Source organism: Dinoponera quadriceps, unplaced genomic scaffold (genome assembly GCF_001313825.1).
Source record: "Dinoponera quadriceps isolate SergipeBrazil2010 unplaced genomic scaffold, ASM131382v1 scaffold591, whole genome shotgun sequence".
Taxonomy (NCBI): Eukaryota; Metazoa; Arthropoda; class Insecta; order Hymenoptera; family Formicidae; genus Dinoponera; species Dinoponera quadriceps.
The window spans coordinates 136558-157587 of NW_014554680.1; the positions used below are offsets into that span (position 1 = coordinate 136558).

General features: G+C 40.9%; 1 protein-coding gene across 6 annotated transcripts in view; it reads right to left on the reverse strand.

Annotated features, from left to right (window-relative positions):
• Positions 1–21030, reverse strand: part of LOC106740802 (heat shock protein DDB_G0288861-like) — an 83596-nt gene that overhangs the window by 5540 nt on the left and 57026 nt on the right. For 4 of the 6 annotated variants that reach the window (XM_014612191.1, XM_014612190.1, XM_014612188.1 and 1 more), the window contains one exon: positions 1084–1144. In XM_014612191.1, the coding sequence (XP_014467677.1) occupies positions 1084–1144 (61 nt within the window). Of the gene's footprint in view, positions 1–1083; positions 1145–3014; positions 3159–3309; positions 3460–4918; positions 5350–7807; positions 8269–19531; positions 19906–21030 lie in introns of those variants that run through there. The other 2 variants (XM_014612193.1, XM_014612192.1) reach the window with 2 other exon arrangements.

The following is a 21030-nucleotide window of genomic DNA, read 5'->3' on the forward strand; positions in this document are numbered from 1 at the left end:
TCATTCAATCAATCTTTTTCCCCCCCGTAGAATTACAATTAATGCGCATGGAAATTTATGTGCAAAGCGGCAACACTTCTCTACCAAAATATATGATGGTTTTATGAGAATTATTATATATTTCCTTACAAATAGCTCTTTTTAAGATATTTAAGGATTGACACTTTTAAAAACTAAGTCTCAAAACTGACATACCCATGATACTTGAAAACGTGAGAAATTACCAAATGGAATAAAAGTACTGAAATTACAATATTTTGAATACTTATTACATATTCTTACGTGATATCTTTAATTCCATATTTTCTTAAACTTAAAAAATTTTGCAATGTATGTTGCTCCTTATTGTATGAAAAGGGATCCCCTTCTAACTTCTTCGTTCCTACCATCTTAAACAAGCAAGTAAGAAATAAACAGAAGGAAATCAGTCACCGATAATTTCAAATGTATTCTGTAAAGTGATATTTCATAGCAAAATTCAGGCATATCGTTTACAGAATAACCTAATCCTAACTTTTTTTGCGTAATTGAGTGACGGGGGATAGAGATTGGCACAAGATCCAAAGTGATTTAAAAAATTCAAGACACATAAAATAGCATTGTCAGATAAATTAATTACTGCTGATTTATTATTTTAATTTTCACAAGAGGACAAAAATTTCAGCACAACGAAAAATCGAACGACACTAATAACAACAACCGAACGTACTTGTAAACTAAAAATGCCATTTCCAACTACTATACGTAATAGATGAAGTTTATGTTCTGTTCGTTCAAAGTTCAGTACTTTATAGCCGAGAAACAGAGTATGTCGATTTATCATACCTACGTCAGTTTGTCCCCCAAAAATTATTTAAAAATACTTAAATGACTAAAGATCTAGAATGATTTAGATTCAATAATTTGCGAGCTCTAAAATATGAATGTCAATTGCACCATTCACGTGCGGAGACGTTTCGAAAATATTCTAATGACGAGATTGAATCATAAGACGGATCAGATGGATAAATGAATAGATTGCGAATTACAATTGTTACAATCATACATGAAATTCTGGCAAGAAATGATACATGATGAACTTACGTAAATCCTCCTTGGCCACCGGAACGGTCCGATCGACCGTGTCCTTCGATGCTCTCGCAATCTACATATAAAGAAAAAAATATCGCTCTCGTTATCTGTATTCAATGTGATTGCGCTTGTGTCACGCAATGCCAACGAATCCTCAATTCCGCGGCTCTTCGCGGCGTTCTCGAAGTTCCGCAGATCGCTCGACGTGTGGATCGATTCAAATCTATTATTTTTTTTCTCTCTCTTTATGACTTGTAAGTCGCTCGGAGAAAACGGACCGAAATCTCATTCAATCGAGCCATCCTTGTCCTCGATCGTCGCTTGATTATCGCATCGCGACGGCTAGACTTCGGCGACACGAGCCGACACGAGGAGAGCTGTGATGCGCGAGATGTAATGTAATTCCCGACGCCGTTACCGGTGTTATTCTCGACTTGCACCAGCGTGAGCACAAGCGGCACGTCGGTCTCTAACGGTATTGACCGGCGAGTCACCGAGTGGCGGCCACTTAACCGCGATCGGCTGAAACCGGTCGCAGGTGCGTCGCGGCGATTCGCCGTTCCGCATCGGCAGAACTATCGCGGCGACGACGAGGAGAGGTAGGGGAGGACCCTCGGATCGTCCGTCGTTTTCTTAACTGGTGCGTAATTGCGCGGACGATCGCGGGCGATTCACGCGATCCGATCGTCACGAGCCGGGGACGCTAATGAGCGTGAATGAACGGTAACCCTTGACCTCTTGAGGCTCGTTTGAACGCGAAGCTCGTTCTCTCTCGTTACGTATATTACTCCGAAATATTACGTTCGACTACGTCGAACTCGAGAGCAGTGTTACTTATGCGCGGTGTCTTAAAATGGTAAAAAATGATTCGGACTGAATCGGTAAGAGGAGTATTTCGGAGATAATCAGTGAGTATTCGCTGATTCTCAGCGAAAACACTTCCATTTTATCACCCTGCCTTGTATCTCACTGATTTTTATCAGCACAACAATCAAAGTTATCTGGATATAAGAGCCCATAAATTGACATAGATTCATCGCATATAATTGTTTTAACGACTTCTTTTTTCATTAAAAAAAAATTTTAACATCCGTCTGTCTAGCCCCCTTCCTCTCACTAAAAATTTTCTGGTGATTGTGACTTTTTGACGTCAAGAGGTCTCTAAAAGGCTGCAACGCAATAATTGAAATTACCTGGATATAACAGCGCATAATTAGCGCATAATTCCTATATATTTGTTTTATTGAATAGCTTGTTATTTATAGGTGGGGGGGGGGGGGGCTAAAAANCTCTCCCCCTCCCGTTAAAAGTTCCGTTTTCTGCCCTAATAAAAAGTGCAAGATTTATGCGTTTCATTTTCGATGAAAGTATAAACAATTCATGTAATTATATGCAGACACCTAGTCCGAAAGTACCGAAAGGTAAAGTGACTAAAATTTGAATTGAATAGAGTTTACTAAATAAAGAAGTATTCTTATGGAAATAAGAACACTTCATTATTTAGTAAATCCTATTCATTTCAAACGTTGGCCACTTAAATTATGAAATAATAACTTGGCAACGATTAAGTTTAGGACATATGTTTATAGACTTTTTGACTCTAAATACATTCCCAAATTGACCCTAGAAATATTTCCGATACGTTTTCAGATACATCTCGTATACTATAAATCTTTACTTTTTACATCTTTATAATATATATCCCATTATTCATTTGACATTACGTGGGAAGGGAGAGGGCTAACTAGGCAGACGTTTCAGAAGATTTCGCAAGGTCTTCATCATCTATGCGATTCGCACGAATATCATAAAATGTATAGCAGCCTTATCGGGATCGATAGCCGCGATTGCGAGTACGCGATTGGCTTTCTTCGTTGTTCTAACATCGCGTTATCTGACGCAGACTAACGTTCGGGAGGAGGTGATACCGATCGATCGATTACCTCGACCGTGTCCTCGACGCGCGCCCGTTCCCTCGTAGCCCGGGGGATCCTGTTCGCCGTATCTGGCTGCTTCGATCTCGGGCTTCGATCTTCGATCTTGTACAATGGCTTGATCGAAACCGCCGATGCGTCCACGACCTTGTCCTTACGTACACAGATCGATAACACAATTAACTGTTACGATGAAAATAGTCGCGTACGCGTAATAGCCACCGCATCGTCTTTTTAATAACGAAGGGATACGCACTTATCGCGATGCGCTAGCGAACCCGCTATTTATCATTTGATCGATTACCTCGATCACAGAGTCGACTCGAGCCTGCTCCTTCTTGATCATCCGTTGACCTTTCGGAGCCGGGTTCGTCGTCGCTGGCGTCGCCGATCTCGCTCGATTCTCGTCCTTAAGGGATCCAATCGACACCAGTGGCTGGCACTCAACCTTATCCTTGAGTATTCATATACTCGGATTAAATATCCGTGTGAAACATGGCCAATTCCGGCGGCAATGATCGATCCATTGCGTTCACGCGAGGATTCGGTTATAGCCGGTGGTTTCGTTGCGTCGAAGAGAGTCACAGAGAGGAAGTTACAGAAACGTCGCTGCATGGCATCGTCGATTCGACTCTAATCAACTAATTAACTTAATCGATACTTTGCAAAGTATGTTGTTTATAAGAGATGTGTGTATATAAGTATGTACGTGATGTACTCAAGGTGATGTTTTTAGTAGGATGTATCTGATTGCATTGTTTACCAAGATATTAGATATGGATATTTAAGTGCTGATATAGATATGTAATATCTTTTAAATTGATATATACAATATAAAATACATATAAAGATATACAATAGACTCCCGTATAACGCGAGTTTTTACAATGCGAATTCATATATCGCGCCAAAGATATTGCGACTGCTGTTTTCATATAACGCGATTCTTCGTACAACGCGCCGACTTCTTTTATTTCATCGTTGTTTTGTTTTTTGACGCAGTCATTCTTAATATAACGATAACGAAAAGTATTTTTCAATTTAAAAAATTTTAAAAAACAATACATAAATTTGTATAATTATATTTTTATTAAATTTCAATGAAGTAAAAGAATTTTTACTTGGCATAGCAATAATCATTTCAAACATGTTATTTTAAATTATATGCGTTATGCGAGAAAAATTCCCGTACAGCACGATTTCCTATAACGCAAATTCATACAGCGCGTAACGTATTAACCGCATTATACGGGAGTCTAATGTAATTATAAATAATTATTTTTTATTTCTGTTCTTGTCTCTCTAGATTTTATTTTCTTTAAATTACATTGTCACACAAATCATACTTTTTGTTCATGAATAATATTTTTAATTGTATTTTATTACGTTGTACAGACATTATGACAGAATGACACAATGACAGAATAATATAAAAAGTTTGTGAAAATTATTTTTTGTATGTATAAAAAATGTATTTTAAACCTTCATCATCTTACTCATATTTGGAAACAAAATGACGAAATTTATACATAAAAAAAAATGCTCAATTATATAAAAATAATAATTTTCAATTATATAAAAAATTCTAATTTTTTAATAAATTTTTCGGTTAATGTAGATTACAGGTAAGATTTTAGCTACTCGAAAAAAATTGATCATTCTTTTTACGTCACTATGAAAATAAGGAAAAATCGACTAACATTAAGGTCGTTATCTTACTTCATTTTCCCCTCTAGCTGTGACCGAAAATAATTTCTCTCAGTGCAACAATGAGGACTTCCCATAATTTCCTTTTAATGTCTAAACTGCCTACGAAAATTTAATAGAAAACTAACAAATCTTACGCAGCAACTCTCGGCAGACACAACGAAACTCGCACTCTCCGAATCGGCGAATCTGACGCGTCGATTTACCTCGTTCTCATGTTCCGTTCGCGTTTCCTTCTTCAGCTGCGCGGGAAATCGCTGTCGCGTTTCCGCCTTCGATCTGGATCGCTCATCGATCTTGCGAACGGGCTTGATCGGATCGGGTATCGCGAACTCGTTCCGATCTTTGCAGCCGTAAACGCCGATGGTGATCTTCGGCGGCGATTCCGTCACCACGATACCATCCGGGTAGCTCTTGCATCGCGCGGTCTCCTGCCTGGTCTTGTCGATCAGCCGTCTCCTCTCCACCGGGTTCAAGTTCAACTGTTCGATGATCGCCCGTATGTTGGACGATATGCTAGACTCGCGGTGCGACACCACCATGATGACGAAAAAACGTAACTTGATCACGATTTCTTTCCCTTCTCACGCACGTGCACGCGCGGTACCGTATTGCTGGTCACACTGAGCGGCGGCGACTGGAAGCACGCGGGTGTCGTGAAAAACGGAGCGACGGACACGATGGCTCCTCCGGTTGTCGTAAGCGCAGTCGGACGGCAGGTCGACACGTAAGTGTCTCATGAGAAGTATGTCGCGCGAAATAAATAACGATTACGCAATGTTATCATTGACAAGATGCAATGTATACGAAATCGAAATAACTGTTCTGGCTTCTTTAAGCTTACTTAAAAATAGGTAAACAGTTTCTATCTAAATACTCCGCATTACTTTGTAAATTTATTCCATTCGCTTGATTTTTTTTTTAACGCATAACATCTCCGATATCAGTTTCTCTTTTTCGATACTATAATTTAATAATATATTATTTAAAATTTAAAATTTAAATTGAAAATTAAATTTTAAATCTGTTATGAAATCCATTGATTAAAGATTAGTTTATGTTGGCTTAAGCAAGCTCAAAGTCCTCATTAAAATACGTAAAGACACAATACCTGTCGTCTCAAGCAATAATATTTATTAAATATCTTGCGAAAATTGTGATTTTATCAGTTGTGCAAGAACATATACTTAATTACAGATACGTCTTTCATTGAGAAAATGTAAAGATATGGGACGAAAAATTATATTGTCGAAAGAAATTCGCAGATGCATTATACATAAAGATCAAGCAAATGGAATAAATGTATAAAGTAACATGGAATATTTAAATAAGAACTATTTTTCTATTTTAAGGAAGCTTATAGAAATCATATAACGGTTATTTCAATTTTAAACATATTACGTCTTGTCAATAATAATATTGCGTAATCATTATTTATTTCGAGAAACTTTTGAGTTACTTTTCATGAAACACTTAAAGTAAAAATATCAATATCTGGACACGTATCTAATTCTGGATATTCTTATCGTTTTGGTCTTTAAGTGAATACTTCAACTTTTAACATAGAATAACATACATATATTCTGCGTTGAAAGTTTAAATATTCGCATTTAAAGACCAGAACAATAAAGAACGTCTGAAGTTAGGTATTTGTATAGACATTAGTACTTTTACCTTACGCGCTGACTTATCGAACGGTAATATCGCGTGCGAATGTTCAACTTTGAAAAATGTAATTATTGGTTGAACTTTATAATTTGACTATCTTTTGTAAAGTTTTCACTTTTCGCTTGAACGTACGAAAGGTAAAAGAGAAAACCACTTGTGCAATTTATAAAAACCTCTTCTAGTCGCGTACAGTGGATTTTTCTGTTCAATGGATTTGCCAATCTCCGTTCAATTGGGAAGTGAAAAAAAAATGTACTAACAAAGAACAAATGCGTTGATTTTTGACACTATTCTTCTAATTAAAACGTAATTCCGGTTATTTTGTAATTATAATATTGAAAAAGATCTGGAGGAGATCGAAATGTTTCTAATTTGGAACATGTATAACTCAACGTTATTAAATTGAAATACATCAACTGTATTAAGGCATCTCCACTTCGCGTCTGACTTCCATAGGTCTGAGTTTTATAATTGTAATTGTTAAAATTAACATTTCATTTCTTATTGTATACGCGTTGGCGAGGGGAAACGAGATTTCTCGTTTCCCAAACACGTGTGCAAAATTCGGGCGAAATTTCACCTGTCACCAACATGTTAAACTCCTAAACGCCTAAATGTATGTCACGAGTTTGCACCTCGATATCTAAATGTCTTCAGTCTGGCGTTATTTACATTTCCTGCGCGATCAAATCTCGCGTTGCCTAGCGTTACATCGCGTCGATTTACTTTACACTCGAGCGAAAATTACACCTTCCACGCGTGACGTCAAGGGAACGCGATATCACGGGTAATCCCTTGACGTATAATTAACTTCGATTGGTTTTCCAATCAAGCAGCGAAATTTCCCACGTGTATGTCAAAGGAGGATGACGTCGTGAACGTTAGTTCTCCGATCTCGCCGTGAATTTGAATTTATAATCAACGTTCCGTCCGCATGCAAGCGATGATGAAATTTTTCACAAGATTAATTCACGCTCGGCTCAATTGATTTTACGCCAGAGCGCGCTCCATCGAATCTTCCCGTCTAACCTAGTTAAAAAACCTAGTTCATTAATCAGAAAGTAAAACTAAAATCTGTTATATTCGTTTTTTGTAAATAATTTATTTTTTTTAGATCTATATAACATGTCCTATTAGACTCTATATAAGATTTAGAGAATCAAATGATGAAAATATTCGAGTAAATGATATAAAATTCTTCCCAAAATGATATAAACCCTTTTCTATTCAAGAATATCATAACAAAGAAATAACGCATTCTTTAGAAAAAACCACTTATAACAAAATGGAATTATTTTGTATCTAAAAAATAGAGAGATAAAAATGTTAAATCACTTACAAATAGTTACTTTTCTCCTTTAAAAATATTTTCTGTACAAAAAAAATTGTTTTTATCCTAATTCAGAGTTTTGGCCAAAAATCGTTACCTTTCAGACCACTCAGTGAACTGTTTCCGCAATTATTCTTAGGGGCGTCTATCCCCTCAATTTTGATTCACCATGTCTCTCGATTATCAATTTTCCGTTCGCGCGTCGACAGGACTCTCTATTGAGTGGCGAGATGCCGTTCGGGGTGATTCGACAGGAGAACAATCGGGGCCGCTGCATTTAAGTGCGTTAACGAATACCGTGCCGGGCTACCTGGTTTTCGCAATTAGCGCCCACCCTTTCACAGAACTTCACACGGACCAGACTAGCCAGCCAGCCAGCCAACCAACCAACCAACCAACCAGTCAGTCAGTCAGCCGGCAGCACCTCGTCCTCGTTTCTTCGACCTATAAGGATCCATGCGATCCTGATCGCTTCCCACGCAATCATCTCGCGCTGTCTTGGTGATCATAATCCAAATTGTACGTCGATTTCGGTGATCGCGCACTTTGCACGCTGACCTCGAAAATTCTATATATATATAACTGCTTCTTCTTCCTCTTCCTTTTCCTCCTCCTTCTCTCTCTCTCCTCCTCTTTCTCCTGCGTCAACTTATCTTACTCCTCCTCCGTACAACTGTCGACTTCGTGAGATATAAAGCGTCGCTAATTAACTTTAAAACACACTTTCCAATTCGCATAATCGATTAAAGCATCGATCCGCGTGACAACGCGCGGTTTGTTTAAAATAACGCCTTTTCTCTCTCTCTTTTTTTATGTCTCGACTAAGTAAATCGCCGTGAAAGTACGATTCGCTTGACGTCGAAGTGTTAAAAGGTGCACTTCAATCTTAGATTTTGGAACGAGAAAGCGGACGACGTGCAGTTTTCTTAACGGGCTTTCTCAAAGGGGAAATTCGAATTTTGATTCTTTATTTCTCGCTGGTCGAGAGACTCGTAGCAGGAGAAGAGAGAGAGAGAGAGAGAGACGGTACAGAGAGCGCGCCGTTTCGGATCAGGCGATCGACCCACGTAGGTCGCCTACGATATTTACTCAATACCTTCTCGATTCTCAGCTCTCTCGCAATCGCTAAACACCGTGTGCACATTCACGTTTGTTATAACTCGGCGCTACGTGACACAAAGGGAAATCAAAATACCGCCTCGGCCCCGATAATGACGTCAGTTCCACTTGGAACGATTCCGCTCTCGAAGAGAGCGACGAGAGCGTGCGCTCTCCTTAATCACGACTTACTTACGTATTTATTAATTATGTCACCTGTCGCGGGTAAAATCGTCGTCTACGGGTCGACGCCGTGTTTCGATGCCGACTGTTTTTCTCGCGCGACCGACGTGAATGGCGACGTTACGTTTGCAGAGTTTCTATCAGGTATTTCAGTTAGTTTCGAGGGTTGACGTTAGACACATTATTGAATGAAGATTCAACTGAAACGCTTAAAGAACAATTGGATATTGGTCAAACCATTGTGCTCGGCCGTTTAAAAATCACGGGAAAGATCCAGAAGGAGGGAAAACATGGATTCCACATGAGTTGGCTATCCGAAATCGTTATAACACTTGCGTTTCATTGCTTTTAAAGTAAAACAGTTTTTGTATCAAGTTGTAACTGGCGATGAAAAGTGTATATATTATAATAATGCTAAATGGAAAAAAATCATGTGGACAACATCAATGGCAAAAAAATATTCATGGAAACAAGATTATGTTCTGCATTTGGTGGGATTATGAAGGTATTGTGCATTACGAGTTGTTAAAACCAAACGAGTTGTTAAAACCAAATGAAACAGTTACAGCTAATTGTTATTCAAAACAATTATATAAATTAAAGCTAGCGTCGGATAACAAACGACCTGTAATCACGAATAAAAGGCGTAAAGTAATTCTTTCGCACGACAGTACCAGGTCGCATGTCGTTAAGTCCATGAAAGGCAAATTATTGGAACTTGGATGGAAAGTCTAATCCCATCCCGCATGTTCTCCAGACATTGCACCATCTGATTATTACTTGTTCCGATCGGTGCAACATGCGCTTTAAGGTATATAATTTCGTAACTTTGAAGAAATTAAAAAATTCATCGATAAATGGATTGCTTCTACAAATAAGTAGTCTCTTTTCTACTTTGAAATCCACTTATTGCCAGAAAGATGGGAAAAGGTTGTAACAAGCGGTGAAAAATACGTGGGCAATTTGAAAAGTTCGCGACCTAATAATGAAAAACTTTTTCTTTCTGGAATCATTTTTATTTTTCAATATAATCTCCGTGCATCTCAACACACTTGATCTAGCGATGCTTCAGTATTTTTATCCCATCGCCGGACAAAAAACATGGCCAGATGTTCTCCATTTTTTACAATTTTGGGTACCACTTTATCTAGTACGATTTAAATATTCGCCAACCTGGTTACAGTATTCCTTTAACGAAATATTTGATCATTGCACGATATTCAATTTTCTCCATTTTCAACAATGAGGTAATTTCAAACACCGAGGTGACTTTGTTTAAACAGCTATTTCTAACTCGGCAAATCGATTTGATTCTACTTCACAGCTGTTCATACGGCGAATGTGGCGCTACGATGCGATAAAAAAGAAACCGAAACGCAATACCAACCTTTATACGGTAGGCCGCGAACTTTTCAAATTGTCCACGTATTCCGATTGAAATATGATGAATCAGAGTTTTTTTTCTTTTTTTTAAAATAAATGCGTTTTTGAGCCAATCTACAACGATAGAGTAACGACGACATGCGTCGAGGCAAATTCCGGCGTGAAAAAAAGGCCCAATTTAATTGAGCAATCCAACGGGACGACGATGACGGTAACTTCACGGGTAGATGGATAAATCTGGTCTCGTAATTATAAGGTATGCGCGGTACAACGCACCGCCGAGCCTCGTCTACACGCCTTGGCTATCCCGCATTATCATATCCCGCGAGAGGCTGGTCACACCTATCCATCACGAGCGTTATCCGTTGCTGCTGTCGCTGCTAACATTCGAAGTGGACGCACATATGCGCGCACGAGCGCATAATAACCAACGGATATTGCGGAATACAATAATTTCAAGCAGCGGAGAGAAAGTAGAGTCGATAACTCAAGGAAACAGGCTAAACAAGGCAGAAACTTTTGACGTGTCGCAATCAATAATTACGGGAATTGCGTAATGCGCGACGTCCGTTCAAGGCGGAGGAGGAGGAAGAGGAGAATCGTCTTTACGCTCGACGACTCTATTACTTTTTCTTTTCGTCTCTCTTCCTCCCTCTCTCTTTGTTTCCCTTTTGTCCACCGGTTTCGCGATCGAGACTATTTCCCTGTCGGGCGGTAGACTCGGTTTCTCCTCGGTTGGCAATCGCATACGGCTGCAATTTGCGGGCGCAGCAGCGTGTCCCGCGGCGCCGCGCGCCGATAAAATGTATTATTAATCGTTCCGCGAAAATGTATTATTTGCGCGCGCGATAATGGCCGATGTCTGTCCAGGGAGGAGAGAATACTCTCTCAGCCGGCGGCTCTCGCGCGCATCGTTAAAAATAATTGCGAGCCACGCGCGCGAGCAGGGCTCGCGCGAGCGCCCGCGGATCCGAGGCTCTCTCGCGGGAGGAGATCTCATCTCGCGATTCCAAATCTCTCGGCCGAAGAACGGCGCGTAGGCGAAAGCCTATGGCGTGATTATTCGGACGTTATTTATCTGGACGGGATAACGCGCAACAACCGTGCGACCGGTGTGCACTCCGCTACCGATTGCTGTTATTTATCGCCGCGTGCGGAAGCGCGAGCCAGCCGACCGGGCGAAAAATCATGCATAGGAAAAGTGTTAGAATCGAGTAAACGCAATTACCTGTTTTTCAGCTTCTTACATCAAGTTCTTTTTTTTCATCAATTTAAGTATATTTTAATAGCCTGTAGTAAGCTTAACAGCTTGTTTCTTTAACCCTTTTGCAACGGCGGAGTTTGTCGCCACTAGGCTACCACTGTACGGAAGAACGAGAGCGTGCATCATACGGACGCGGAGACAGACAGCGGAGATAGAGCGGAGTTTGATCTTCAAATCATAATTTCATTTCGATTTTGCTTTTGTCATTAGCAACAATTTTGACACACAGAAGTTTAGCTATAGTGGCCGTTCGTCGCGAAAAATTCAATAGCTTGCAAAGTTTTTTGCTGCTGCAGCAAACGTATTATCGTAAATGACATTTACGATAATAGTGCGTTTGCTACTGTAGCAATTAAAGTTGCTTATGCTGCTAAAGTTTTAGGTGTCCATATGTTATAACTAATTCAGCTATTGCAGCTAATCTTTTTTTTCCCGTGTGCGCGTAGCCTATCCGTGTAAGAAAAAAATGTAAAATAACATTTTCTTTTAGTTACATTTAACATTATAAATATATTATTTTTACATGAAATTTGCTTACAAATAGTGTTAAAATGTAATATTTTTTGTGTTAATGATACTTAACATATCATTTGTGTTACTTCTTAACATATTCACTTTGCGCTAAATCAACATAAAAATTTGAGTGGGCAGTTTGGGACATGTGAAATATGTTAAATTTAACGCAAACTTTTTTACCGCACAATGAATTTATAAATTTAGTTTTTTCTGTTCAGTATAAATATTTTCTAAAAATAAATTCTGTCAGTCTCAAAATTGATTATGAATTTAACATTCGTCGCAATTGTTTTAATACGTAAAAGCAAATGTCTATTTACTTAAAGGAAGGAAATATCATATTGTATACGGTCAATTATATTTCTACTTCTAGTAAATATTTGCCAAGGAGTATTGGAACAACCATTTTACTTGGGTTAAGTAAATTACTTGAACGGTAGCACTTTTTTCCAGTATAATGCAATCGCGGAGGATAAGCATCGCGGACAGTTTCTTCGACTCGATTTGCTCTCTCTCTCTCTCTCTCTCTCTCTCTCATTTGCCTCGCGTTCTCCATTTTTCTCTCTCCTCTTTTTTTATTTCATCGCACCGATATTTCACACGGTCGTCAGCCGAAACCGCGCGCTCGTCGGTCGAGCCGCGATTTTGCGTCACAGAAGAGGATGTTGGAAATCTGGCACGCCACGCTGGAAAGCCGCGCGCACGCTCGCATTTCCGCGGCATTGTGGTAAGAGCAGCGGCTGATACGAAATCGCGGAGGGAAGGGGCGCGGAAAGGGGGCAACAACGGTAGAATAGAAGCGGGAGTGCGGAGAGCTATATGCGGGTCAATTGCGCCGAAAGGTCGCGGAATGAACGCCGCGTTTGCGGACGAAGATGCGCGGGTCGTGTGCGCGTCCCGGGAAATCCTCTAATTCCGGAAGATCACGCCCGCAGAATTGCTCGCAAAGTCGTCGCATCCTCGTAAAAATTACCGTCATCATCGTGACAGTTGTCACTAATTGTCTCCCGCACTCTCGCCACGTCCGTAGTAATTTTTTATTTAATATATTATCTATTAATTAAAGGAGTCCCATTTTCAATAATTAATAACTCGAAATTTTGCATGTTGTTGGCAAAAGACTTTTTGTTCGCTCCAATCCGTTCTACGCTCTCACGAAGTTCGTCGCTCTTAGTCTGGGACACCCTGCATACATTTCATTTCAACTTCGTTTCCAAATTAATATTTATTATATTATTTAGCTACTGAAATAAATATATAGTAATTTTGCTTGATGAATACTAAATTGATGAGTGACCCCCTTAATGCGCTACTGATAATACGGCACTCTGCGATACAACTATCTTAAACGATTAAACATGCGAATTTCCGACGTCCGCTCCGTTCAAAGGACTGTAATTCATGGGAGGCCGCGGGTTTTGTCAATGTAACGCTTTTGGAAACAATTATGATTAATGTCGCACTCGCCCACGCGCACGAGAAAGAGAGAGAGAGAGAGAGAGACGGCGATTACGATCTTGCAGCACGTTTTCTTTTCCTCTTTTCACGCTGCAGTCGCGGTCACGCTGCCTCTAGCACGTCCGGAGAACCCGTTTTGAAAGAAAGAGAACTCGCTCCTAAGTGACACGCGGAATACAGTTTAAGGTCCACCTAGTTCTCACGGCGGCGTTTCGCCACCGACCGACCGCCGTCGCTCTACCTGCCGCTCTGGTCTACGCGCGACCAGAATCGACGTGACATTAATACCGGGACCAGTCTTACTTGCTTTCTATCGAATGGATATTTCGGCCCCTTTTGCTTCGCTCCGTCGATTAGGCGGCGGGGAACGCGCCGCGTATATAATCGTGCCCGTCGAATCGGGAAACGCGTTTTACCTATTCGTGCTTTGTCCTGATTCATATCCAATGGCTTATATGCGCGTATCTGCGATCTATTTCTGCTGCTTCTGCGACGAAGCGATAAAGTGCGATGGTGTTGCGAAAATTATTAATTGTATAAACAGTTACTAGAGAGCGAGAGGAAATTGCACGTTTGAGAGATTCGCGTTCGCGCGAAATTGGCGTTCTCGAGCAGCGGATCGAGACTTTATCTGTAAAATCAGGCTCGCCTTGATAACGTATCACGGCGTATCTTTGATGCAGCGTATGGTCACGACGCGGAAACAAGTTCGCCGAATCGTGCCGACGTCAAACCACGTTGGAATATGTAATGATAGTACCCTCAGTCTATTTTCAGAAGCTTTGAAAGACCCGTTGCTCCTTCCTGGGAACACGTCTGTCTTCATCGTGATTCGTCCCGCGATGAGGGGGAGAAAATGACTTCCCGATTTTCAGGCGCGATTCGACCCCGATCACGATTTAAATGCGAGCTGTGGAGTACACGGTACAATCTCGAATACATAGGATCAGTCAATCGACTGATACAATCGTGTGATAAATTATCAATGTTATCAGATCGATAATGGAGAGACGAAATATTCTACATTTAAACAGAGGAAGCGTGCTTCAATTGTGCGCAAGAGATGCAGAGATATCGCGCATTCCGACTTATATAACATCGCGAACAGTCACGTTGTTATTTTTTATCCGGAGAAAAGACACGGCAACATTATTCTCTCTTTCTCTCTCTCTCTCAAGCGGATATGCGTCGGCCGAGATTACTCTCAATTACACGGGATTTATGAGGGGTTAAAAAGCCCAGTCGGTCGCGCGCGCCTCCGGCTTCACGTGCGGTGCGGATTAAACGAGGGGCGCCGTAGAATCACGTTTAAAGAGCCGCTCCCGTAACGCGATCGCGGGACGGTCGACGGGTTCCTAATTCATAGCACGGGCCCGGTCGGTTTGTTAGCCTTTCCGGCGCATAACAACGAGCCATTTCACGCGAGACGTATCCGCAGGAAGAAAGTGACTCGCCGATCGCGCGGCTAAGATAGTGGCGCGAAACATCACTGGCGGAATGATTTACACTTACACCAGAATTTCCCGCACTTTTGCGGATCTGTTCGCCGCGGATGCCGGAGATCTGAGATAACGGGGGCGAAAAAACGACCCTTTGTTCTCCCGTCGCGCACGTGTGTGTGTCAAATCGGTAGTGATTATCACTCACGGGGCAGAGACAGAGCGAGATGGAGAAGGTGGAAAGTGAATTCGAGAGAATTCAACCCTTTGATACTTTGAGAAATCGAACGATGACTACGACAGGGATGACTAGACGCGCGCCGGTGATTTAAAGAAATTAAGGAAGTCCGCTTACTAAGAACCGTATTTCCAGGGGCATATCAAGGGGGAATTTATTTAATAAATTTACTCTTTATTAAACAAAATTATGTCTCTATACATTTATTTCATCAGCCAAATAATAAATTTCAAATAATAATAAATGCTAGTTTGAAATAAAGCCGAAGTAAATATATGTACACAATATTACATAAATATGAAAATGCGAAAATATGAAAACGCGACTCTCAACGTCACCTGCGAGAATCGGCGATGCGGCGGGAGATCCGTGACGATAAAACAAAATAACGATAAGCACAAAGATAGAAAACTGAAGAAGAGAAACAACACAGAACAAAGGTTCCAAAAGTGGCGTATATTAAATTTGCACCTGCACTTGAGGCGCGACGCAGCGTACAGGCGCATATGTACGTATGAAGAAAGTAAACGGTAGAGATCGCGAGGCAAGATACTTACGAGCAGGCTCGTTATATAAATTACGGACGAGGCGTTTAATTCGGGCCGCGGCCACTAATGCAACGAATGAACAATGCGGTAATTAAATAGCCCCGCGTTAACGGTGTAACGGCGACGAAGCGCGTTATTGCGCGCGGAAATTCGAGGTAGTTTTTTCGCCGATTCGCCCGCCAATTCAAACCTCACCGCCATATTTGACCTAATAATATTCCTTTTGTCTCGCGTTGGCCGCCTTAATTGCGAACTCGCGAGCGATAAGATATCGTTTGTACCTCTTTCTTCACGATCGCGGCTCGATTCCGTGTCGGTTTCGCGGACACCTAATCTAATCGGCGAGCTTGCGCGCGCTTAAACGACTCACGATTATTCCACGATCGGGACGAAAGAAAACACGCTTCGGGCATGAGCCGTGTTTAATAACTGTTCACTTCGCGCTAGTCACGATAAGGAGAAAAATCGAGGCGTTTCTCGAACAGCTCGACGACCACTCGGTGAAAGAAAGGGGGAACTTTCGCGCCACAAAATTAACAGATTCGTAGTTCCGTAATGTGATTCGACATTAAATCATGCTTATTAAGTATTTATTCGATTCTTCGTGTCACCCGTTAATTATAGTCGAGGATGTTGAAGAACGTATATCCCGATACGTGGGATATTTCTGCGGAGGAATTCGAGGTGCGCTCCGACGTAGCGTGAAAGATTCTATGTAAATCTGCTCCTCCGATCCTCCCTCCCGACGAGTTGTTCTCAGCGCGGAGAGATACGGCAAAGGAGAGGAAATTCTAAAATGTAGTCCTCGTAAACGGGAGAGCGGGCCGAGAGAAAGATTACAGTGAACACGTCGCACACCTTGCATTTGCATACGACGTGCACGCTCTCGTACGTATGTATTGCAATTTGAGTCTGAGGCACATAGAGAGAGAGAGAGAGAGAGGCGAATATTATCGAGAGAGAAGACTTATGATACTGTGGCTCGACCCAGAAATGTAAGAAATTGCGGAATCGCTCGGGCGAGACGAAACTAATGAAGATACAGATTCTGAGCGCAAGATAAAGGACATTCCCGTGAGGCGATAAAAGGATGCGGAAAGTGCATATGGAGCAAGCCTATTAACGAAATTGATTACGAGCTGACGGAGAAACTCGAGGCGTCGTGGTTATATTCCGCCGGCCTGTCGCGAGAACCACGTCACTTAATGACGGCAATCAATACTACATTGTACGAGATGAGATTGTTACTTCCTGGAAAATATATACTTCGCCGAATATGTCATTTGTATATGTTACGTTAAATATAGTTTAAGTGTGATATTTTCGCGAGTATTTTAGACTTTTATGGAGAAACACTTAAATTGCCTTCTGAGTTAACGCTTTACGCCCTTCACGGATTTGTTTCCGACGTTTCGTGAACATGTTAGTTCATTTCTTCAGAGTGTGGTATGATTTCAAACTAATTTCAGTCAGTCAGGTTAGTTTCAGGTCGTTCCTTGTCCCGAAAAAGTGAAATGAAATAATAATAATAATATTGATATTATTTTTAATATTTTCACGATATTCATGTATTATTCTAAATTCGAGTCGAAATTTTAGTCCTACATTACTAAGTCTAGTTTAATTTTTACATTAAGTCTTCAAAGGTCTTGTATTTGCTCTTTTGATGCTACAAATGTGAACTCATTTTCGTTTCCTTCACTTGAAAACTTAATGTAGAATTTAAAATTTCGGCTCGGAATGCTCGTCCACGACACTTATACTGTTATAAATATTCACAAAACGACGGAAACAAATCCGTGAAAAACGCTGCACTGGTTCGTAAGACAATTTAATTAAATAATTTGGGAGCACAGAAAAAAATAATTTTGCTGTTGTCGCAAAACCATTATTGTGACAACGATAAAATTTTGTTGTCGTAACTAAATCATTTTGCTATCTATATATCCATTAAATAGCAATTAATAATAGCTCTTAACAAATCTTTTGTTGTCCAAACAAATTTTGTTGTTCCTGTAATAACTAATAACTGTGATTTGCTGGGAGCAAAATATTTTTCTCCGTGAGCTCGAGGAATTGCATCGAGCCCAAAATATCAAGTTTACGAGAATTTTCGGTTTAAAAGGAGAACCGAGGCACTTTTCCAATTCGATTATCACTTTCGCGTATCGCATTAATCACTCGCCCGTCGAGTACACCTGCACTAAGCGAAAGCGAGCATGAAACGCCGGACTTCTATTTTTTCGTTTCGCTCGTATAATATCAAGGATAACGGGAATGAAGTTATCTTCGCGAAACACTCTTCGTCGTGATATCGTATTCCGTCGAAAAGCTTCCCGTGTGCTCGGGGAAAAATCAGGCAGGGCGGTAAAACGGATTCGATTACCAGCGTTCGTCGATGTCGCCGTGGTGCGGGGATGCGGTTTGCGCGAAGCAACTCGCACCGACCGACTTGTGACTACTGAATTTGACACAAGGCGAGAGAGCGCGATCGACCGTGCGAAACGCGACGATAAGATGCGAGATATCGACCGGCGGTCGATCGCCGTTAAATAAGCGGGATACGTGCGAATCGCCCGCGATCGGAGGCATCGATCTCGCGGTGGTGTGCGGCAAACGCGAGATGATAGAGAGAAAAGAAGGCGCAACTGTTCCGATGAGTGCGTTCGCTTACCGATGCGAGGAGAGAGGAAGCATGAGAGAGAGCCGGAGGGGCCCCCTATGCTAATTTCTTTCCATCCTTCGCTCGTAACGACAACGAGAGTCGTCCGTTCATCCCGCGATCGCACCTCGGCGATCTCTCGGGATCCGCGACCCGGTCCAAGAGTTTCTAGCTTCTGTTCTAATTGCGTGACTCGTAAAATACGCGAGCCACTCTCGCGTACGCAATTGACGATGCAGTTGTACCTTTATACAGAATAACCAAATAGTTCGCGTGCCAAAAATTAATATTGCCTAAAAATTGACAAATTAAATAAAAAATAATTGCTTATAAATAAAGCAAAAAAATCATGCCGATTTTAACCGAAAATCAATATCAGAGATACTGAACAGCCGGTGATTGGATATTGAGAAAATTTCAGCTTTTCCTTTTATCGTGTATATCGATTCGAAACGATAGATAAGATATCAGACTTATTTTCGAGGGAGGGTAACTGGCCCAGTGGTGGGGACTCGTTGGTTCCGTGTGAAGTTTTACGGTGAAGTCGGGGTGAGAATGAAGATTATCGTGGCTCAAAATACGTGCATCGAATTTCAAAACGGCTTGAACACTTCTTTCTTAACGCAGTTTGGTCGACGCAAAAAGATTAGTCTTAAATCAAGAATAGATATTTTCATATATAAGCAAGAATATTATAATCTCTTTAAAATATTTTTAGTCCTAATTTAATTGCACAAATGTATTGTGATGCAAGTATCACTTGCACTCGATTCAAGACTAAAAATCTTCGAAAAATATAATATTCTTGCTTATATATGAGAATATTGATTTTATTGATTGATCGATAAGATGATTTTTTCTACGCAATGAGAGAGCTTATTTTGCAAAAACGAATTCTCTCATTGGACCATCATTTGCCTTCTGAACTGCATCGAGAAACAAGTGAAGAAAAAGATTATTTTGTAACTCAGTGAACATATACATATCGACGATTAACCGCTTGTTTTAGGTTCACGTGCGTCAATAAGGTACCGAGAGAGTGTGACTTTTCGGTGGATCCCTTCCGGTGACACGTCGCTTCTCGCGACGTCAACTCGACGATAGCGCGGACATCCGCCCGTCTGGCAATAACATCTCTCCACTTTTTTTAGCGGCACTGCGGAAGACGCGACGGTGCTTAATTAGGAACGTTAATTAGAAGCGACGCGCGCGACCGTTCCGCCGGCGGTTTCTCGGTTCCGTCTCAACAACGACTGGCGAAGCGACCTTCGTTCGGGTACGATCGATTGGGATTTTTATGTAACGAGAAACCCTTCACCCGATCGAGGCGCGCGCGAGACGGATACGTGGCGCGGAAACGTGATTTCCGCGAGGTTTTTCGCAACGCACACACGCGTGTCACGCGTGCGGAAAACGCGGCGGCGGACTGACTGAGCCGACGAGTCGCGATCCTGGCTTCTCGTCCCGCTGGACTTCCACGGGTAGAAGTGGCAGTGCCGGTCGTTCAAGTGGTGGAAAGCTCAGGGACGTACGCGCAGTGAGTTCCACCGCGCAAAGTCGCAGTAAGAGCGGGATTCGGAGCAGACGGGATTTTAATGACGAATCCTTCGGCCGAAGTCGATTTTTAACGAAAGAGTGAGAAGGAATTCGCGAAAAGGATGTGTCCCAACTCACCGACAAACTTACAGGACAGATTCTATGCTGAAAAATGAATAAAAAAAGTAAACTTTGTAAACTTATGTTCGCAAAAGCCTGGTTTTTAAGAACACTGAGATACTTGAGATATAGCCTTCAGAAGATGACGACGATGAAAAGAAATGTGTCGCAATAAGTGGGTTAGGAATGCTAACAGAACACTTTTTTTTATCTATTTTTAAAGATGATACTGATTTTGATAAATAAGATAATATCAATCTTGATATTTCTGAATATTAACCGAAGAATCATTCATTGTAATACATTATGAATAAAGAAGCAATATTCGGACGTGAGTGTACGCGCGTCTTTACTTCACAGATGTCAGATTGTGCATTAGTAAGGGAAACAGACATTTTGAATCGTTTTTTATAACAGTATGCGTCTAGTTCCTTATTTGTAAAACACGATTTAATGAATGACATATATTTTTCTAAACTGAGATTATGGCAGTTTATCTCAGAATCTAAGCATTTTATGGGCATATGCTTACTAAGATTTTTTTATTTATTATATAGAATCCATTTTGTGAATTTGTTGGTGGAATTCAGACACACCTTGTATGATATATATCCATGTGGAACATATGATATCTTTATGTTACACAGTTATGTTATAATATAATAATATGTACATAATATAATAATATAATAACATGTACACAGTATAATAATGTGTATAACACGATATAATGATGAGATTTACGACTGCGAATGATCTATAATTAATTTTCTGAGCTCCTTCGAAAGATAGTTGCCCTATTCGTTTAAATTTGAATGGGCTCCGATTCCTCGCATTTGAAATTCAAATAAAAATCTGTATAAAACTTTTATCAA